The sequence below is a fragment of the Antennarius striatus genome, chromosome 6 (assembly GCF_040054535.1).
Source record: "Antennarius striatus isolate MH-2024 chromosome 6, ASM4005453v1, whole genome shotgun sequence".
Taxonomy (NCBI): domain Eukaryota; kingdom Metazoa; phylum Chordata; class Actinopteri; order Lophiiformes; family Antennariidae; genus Antennarius; species Antennarius striatus.
Window position 1 is genome coordinate 25,887,862 of NC_090781.1, and position 6,691 is coordinate 25,894,552.

General features: G+C 45.2%; 1 protein-coding gene across 1 annotated transcript; it reads left to right on the top strand.

The window, feature by feature from the left end:
* Positions 1-4,524: 4,524 nt before the first annotated feature.
* sst1.1 (somatostatin 1, tandem duplicate 1) lies at positions 4,525-6,350 on the top strand. Its single transcript, XM_068317859.1, has 2 exons — positions 4,525-4,740; positions 6,071-6,350. Exons 1-2 carry the CDS (start codon positions 4,585-4,587, stop codon positions 6,302-6,304), a joined length of 390 nt encoding a protein of 129 aa, XP_068173960.1. The 5' UTR covers positions 4,525-4,584; the 3' UTR covers positions 6,305-6,350.
* Positions 6,351-6,691: the final 341 nt, after the last annotated feature.

Here is a 6,691-nt window from a genome sequence, read left to right on the forward strand (position 1 = left end):
TGTCCACTCTGACCCACGGCCCCGCCTCCTGCAGGATGTCACACGTGTTTGATCATCTTTAACGATGCTTTAGGACACGTCAAACTCAAGGCCCAGGGGCCGAATGTGGCCCTCCACATCATTTAATGTGGCCCTCGAGGGCATAAAGGGTCAGAGTGTCTACAAATAAGTTATTTAGTCACATTTATTTTACATTACAGTTAGTTATATTTAGTTACATTTAGTTACATTTAGTTACATTTAGTTATATTTAGTTACATTTAGTCACATTTAGTTACATTTAGTTACATTTATTAGTTACATCTGGCCCTTTGATTACACCCATTATGCTGATGTGGCCCTCGATGAGAATGAGTGTGATCCTCCTGATCTAGGCTATAAATAATCAATCAATACCTGATGACTGAGCACTCGATGTCACACACACACACACACACACACACACACACACACACACACACACACACACACACACACACACACACACACACACACACACACACACACACACACACACACAGATAATCGTGTGTGTTATCTCTGTCCGTCAGCTGGTCAGGTTCCGTCTCTGCCGTTGATGATGGATGATGATGATTGGTTGTTAATCTTGGCTCTGATTGGTTCAGTGGCCTGAAGGATGAAACCCTGGACCAATCAGGGCCCTCGGTCTGCGTGAGACAGAGGTGATAGGACACAAGGAGAGGAAATGAGGAGAGAGAACAAGGAAGGAAGTAGATGAATGGAAGAACACGCCCAACATCTCCCTGACATCAGGACGCGAGGTGGCTCCGCCCCCGCCCCCGCCGTGTGGCCGTGATTGGTCGAGACGCTTCCTGCACAGCCGTCGTTTGCATGTCTGAGACGCTCCTATGGATGGGTCAAAGGTCAGGGGGGGTTCAACGGGAGGCTTTGCGTCATGCCGACGCCCCACAGAGGGGCTGACGAATGAAACGCCTCGCTGTGGGGCGACCAATCAAACGCACAGCTGGGGGGGACCGCGGCCGTCAGCCCCGACTAATGGATGAGCAGAGACGCACCGATTGAGCTCGTCCAGTCGATTAGCAGGTCAACACACACCATGTGACCCCCCGCCGGCGCACAGCGGGATTCTGGGACAGAAAACACCCTCCTGACACAAAGAGCCAATCAGCTGGGGACGGGGAGGAGGGAGGAGGCGAGGAGGGAGGGGGCAAGGAGGGAGGAGGCGAGGAGGGAAGGGGGCAAGGAGGGAGGAGGCGAGGAGACACATTAAGGAGACATTAGAGCCAACCGGAGGAAGGGAGCACTCTGATTGGCTGGTGGGGTGTGATGTCAATCAGCTGATGGTCAGTGTGTTTCAGTTAATGGAGGAGAAGTAATGAGAACACACACGTCTGCACGGCATGACGGGGACACACACACACACACACACACACACACACACACACACACACACACACACACACACACACACACACACTTCCTGATCTCGTTCTTTTATCTTCGCTTCAGAAAAAAAATCCCAGAATAAAATCTGACGAGGATAAAGTTTTGTCAGAAACACACGAATAGAAAACAAAACCTTTACGTTTAATGGATGAAGACGTGAATGTTTGTTGTTATTTATTGTTGTTACTTAAAACAACAATAAATAACAACAAACCTCTGATGTTTAAACAAAGTTTATTCAACATTTTTTTAATAATCTTAAATGCTAAAAATTATTATTTCGATGTTTAACAGACAATTTAGTTTGACTTTAAACTTTTCTGGACGAAACAGTTCAGGTTAGGGTTCAGGTCAGAGATTAGGATTAGGGTTAGGATTAGGGTTAGGGTGAAATTAAGGGTTCAGGTTTGGAGTTAGGGTTAGTGTTAAAGTTGGTGTTAGTGTTGGGGTTAGGTTTAGGGATTAGGTTTACCAGGGACGGTTCAGGTTAGGGGTTAGGGTTAGTTTAGGGTTAGGGTGAGATATAGGTTTAGGTTTAAGGTTAGGATTAGGGTTGGGATTAGGATTAAGATTAGGGTTAGGATTAGAATTAGGATGAGGATGAGGATGAGGATGAGGATGAGGATTTGGTTATGGTTAGGGTTAGGATTAGGATTATTTTAGGGTTAGGGTTATGGTTAGGGTTAGAGGTTAAGGTTAATGTTAGGGTTTAGGGGTTAAGATTGGGGTCAGGGGTCAGGGGTTAAACCTGAAAACGGCGCCGTGTCCCGGCTCTGAGGGCTATTAGCCGTTCTGTTAGCCGCCCCAGCTGCTGCTCCCTGGCTGCCATCAACAGGCTGAACCAATCAGCCGTCAGGAACAGACAACTGCTCTAATCCAAACAGTTCCATGGTTGTTTCCGTGGCGACAGCCGTGTAAAGCGTCACGTCTTGTCCTGTTAGCCACCTGACAACTGAAGTCCCGCCTCCTCGCAGTCGACCCTGATTGGTCATTGCAGTGAGACACGGTCTGTGCTAGCAAAGCGACAGGAGACAGGCGCTAACGCAGTCATGGTTACCAGGTGGGTCGGTGGGCGGGGCTTATCCTTTTGTCGACGCAAGTCAGAAATGGAAATGAGAATAAAATGAGAATTACTTTGACCCCCCCTGAAAAATTAGTCATCAGTCATGTTTGTTCAGAAGCTAAATGCTAACGAGCTAACGCCGCGCGGCAGGACGTTGTCCCGTAAACACCATCAACGTTGATGTATCTGTCTGTTTGTGCGGAAGAATTAAACAACACAATTTAACGAGGGACAAACAAACGTTCCGTATCCGCGGCGCCCTGATTAGCATTAGCGGCGTAACAGTAGGGAACCCTGGGAGCCGTTGAGCCGCTGTGAACGCTGTCGGGCAGATTAGCGAGCCTGACGACCTCAGCGGGGAGTTTATGGGATTTAGCAGATTTCCAAATGTTCCCAGTGGAAAGCAAACGTCCAGAATTCGTCAAATCTGCTTTTTCACCCCGTTCTCAAAGCTGATTGGTCGAGGCTAAATGTTCATAAAAAATAAAAAAAACACTTAAAATCCTAAAATTATAGGGAGCAACACGTCAATGTTACATCAACTTACTACAATATGTATTTCCAGCGTTTTCACATGTTTAGCTTCACGCTAATGTGTTAGCTCACTTGAACGCTACCTGCTAAAATTCAAAAATTAACAAACAAATAAAGAAGCAAGAACTACTTCAGTCTGATCAGTCATTGGTTATAACTTTATTAGGGAACAGTCAAAAGAAAAAAAAATAGCTGAAAGCAACTTCGGTTGTCAGTTAGCCTCTTTGCTAACTGTAATAGCATTCGCTTAACATGTAGCACCTCAGCTAACAAATGAACTCTGCTGGTTAAAATGATACATTTACAGCTTTGCTGCAGCAGATTCTGTTGCGTAAATAATAAACACACAAACAAACTCCGCCCCCTCTAAACAAACACAGACTCCGCCCCCATCTACTCTGACTTGAGTCAAACTGCGTCGGGACTGGATTGACTCCACTAGAACGATTCTGTTGGGATTCCAGGAAACGCGTTGGACCAATCCCAGCGAGGTGGGCGGGTCTTACGGCTCCTGAACTTCCTGTTTGTTGAAATCCCCAAACTTTTTCGGGTTTCCAGAACATTTTAGCAGAATTTCTGCCGATGAACCAGTTCTCCTGTTTTATCGTTTAATTTTCTTCTTTTCTTGTTTTATTGTTAGCGTAAGCGGGAAACGACCCCCCCCCAACGGTCTCCTGCTGTTGTTTCCCCCCGTTTCAGAAATGATCATTTGTTTGGCCAGCTAGCTGGCGGCTAACGAACAGGTGGCTCCCGTTGCACCTGAACGCCTCGCGTGACGTTTGTGTGTTACGGGACACGGTGGAGGTGTGATGATGCGTTCACGCGGCGTGCGTCACGTAAGTAACACCTGCAGCAAACACGCATGAAAACAACAGCAGGCATCGCCATGACGATGGAGCTTCTAGCTCCTGATTGGACGGTCGGCCGAAAAGACGGAAAATAAAAAATAAAGAATGAAATGGGACGAATTCTGTCGTAATTTTGACGATTAAACCACAAATTTTGTTGATTTTGTTGATCAGATCGTTCCAGTCGGAAACCCCTCCCCCTCTCCTGAAAGACTCCGCCCCTACCAGTCACGTGACCTTCCTCCAAACCTTTCCTTGAAGGTGAAACAACTTTTCGTTCATCGTAATCAACTTGTTTTTATTTTAATGTATCCCACATTTAAAACGTTTAAATGAAATTTCATATTTCAAACTTTTTTATTTGTTGTTTTCAGTGACATCTTTTTATCCCCTCTGAACTAACGCCGATGACGTCATCAATAAGTATTGATGGGGCCGACCAGTGATCGATCATGTGTGACAAACTGATCAGCGGGGAAGCGGAGAAGAAACGTTTAAAAACGGATCATTTCACTAAAGTGGGGGCGGTGGAAACATCATCATCATCACCACCATCATCATCATCATCATCATCATCATCATCATCAGTCACACACGCGCTTCATCTGCACGCGGGGAGCAGTGACGTCAGCGGGGTGTATAAGAGCCGCCCGGACGGGACAGACCCAGACGATCGGAAGACACCGAGACCGGCAGACCGAGAGACACGTGATGAAGATGATGAAGATGCTGTCGTCCCCGCGCGCCCGCTGCCTCCTCCTCTTCCTCCTCCTCTCCCTCAGCGCCTCCATCAGCTGCTCCGACCCGCAGAGAGACGCCAAAGTCCGGCTGTGGCTGCACCGGTACCCGCTGCTGGGCTCCAAGCAGGTCCGTCACACAGACAGGGGGGAGACAGGGGGGACGGGGGGATAGTGAGACAAGGGGGACTGGGGTGAGGCAGGGGAGACATGGGGGACTGGGGTGAGGCAGGGGAGACATGGGGGACTGGGGTGAGGCAGGGGAGACATGGGGGACTGGGGTGAGGCAGGGGAGACATGGGGGACTGGGGTGAGACAGGGGAGACATGGGGGACTGGGGTGAGACAGGGGGAGGCTCATTCCTTCATTCAGACATTTATGATCAAACGTTTAACTTATTTTTAAAAAATGTCCTGAGGTTTTAGTTTCAAGTAACTTTATGAAAAAAATATTAAATTATTGTGAATGTATGAGTATATTATGAATTAATAATAATAATAATAATAATAATAATATCATTATTATTATTATTATTATTTATAAAAATACTTTTCATTTTAAAATATTTACTAAAGAGACAAAGAATTGAAAAACAACAGGAAGAAATTCAGTTGAAATGATTCTAAAATAAATCAAAGATTCAAAAGAATCGTTCTGATTTTAAATCAGGTGATTTTTCTTTAATATCAGACAGTCGTTAAATTTAATCAGGATGACGTTTAACCCGCGGGTTCGGTTACCGGTTCCGATCCGGTCGGATCTCCTCTCTAATTAAATTACATTTTTAATTATAATCATGAACCAACAGTCAGAACGAAGGGAAATGAACAATAAACACATAAATAATAAAGTCCGCTCTGGTTTTACTTATTTTTATTATTTATTTTATTAACGTCCTCGAATTCTTAAAAAAAATAATTAAAAAAATTGTCAGAAGTATTTAAAGAGTTTGTTTCATGTAAAATAAGACTTTATTTTATTGTTGTTGTTCTGTAAACAACAATCAGCTAAAAAAAACATTTAGTTTGAGCATTCCAAATAGCCCTGACATTTATTATTATTATTATTAGTAGTAGTAGTAGTAGTAGTAGTATTAGTATTAGTATTAGTATTAGTATTATTATTATTATTATTATTATTATTATTATTATTATTATTATTATTAGTATTATTAGTATTATTATTATTATTATTATTACTATTATTACTATTATTAGTATTATTAGTATTAGTATTAGTATTAGTATTATTATTATGGTATTATTATTATGGTATTTATTCCTTTCTCTCCAAACTGACGCGTCGAGTTGAAGCTGAATTAAGTTCCTTCTGTTTGTTTGTATTTTACTGTTATGACGTCATCGGATGAACTCATTGACGAGTTGATCGACTCGCGGTTCCTTTTGATGAACAAACAAACAAACAAACAAACAAACAAACAAACGTGTTGTTGTTTGTAGGCGGGGCTTCGGGACGCGCCTCGCGCCGCGCTGGCCGACCTGCTCCTGTCGGACCTCCTGCAGGAGGAGAACGAGGCGCTGGAGGAGGAGGAGAACTTCCGCCTGGATGAAGGAGAACCGGAAGACGTCCGCACCGAGCTGGCGAGAGCCGCCGGTACCGGGCCGCTGCTGGCCCCCCGGGAGAGGAAAGCCGGCTGCAAGAACTTCTTCTGGAAGACCTTCACGTCCTGCTGAGAGCCCCCTCTTCATCACTGCTCTTCATCACACCCGCCGGGGGGGAGGGGCGGGAACTTTTCTGAATGTAAACGATTTTTAATAGTTGATTTGAATAAAATCTGTTTGAGACAAAACGTTTGTTTGTGATTGGAGGAGGAGGAGGAGGAGGAGGAGGAAGAGGAGGAGGAAGAGGAGGAGGAAGAGGAGGAGGAGGAGGAGGAGGAGGAGGAGGAGGAGGAGGAGGAGGAGGAGGAGGAGGAGGAAGAGGAGGAGGAAGAGGAGCTGCCCTCTGAGCGGAGCTGATTATTCCGAGCTGCACTCAAACGCCTCCCGGGAGAGGCGGTAATGAAGACTAATGAGCTCAGATGCTTTTAATCAGCTGTTTGTCTCTGAACGCCACGGGGT

Coding starts and splice junctions, on each gene's coding strand:
- sst1.1 (XM_068317859.1), top strand. CDS start 4,585: ATGAAGATGATGAAGATGCTGTCGTCCCCGCGCGCCCGCTGCCTCCTC. Junction 4,741..6,070: donor CGCTGCTGGGCTCCAAGCAG/GTCCGTCACACA, acceptor TGTTGTTTGTAG/GCGGGGCTTCGGGACGCGCC.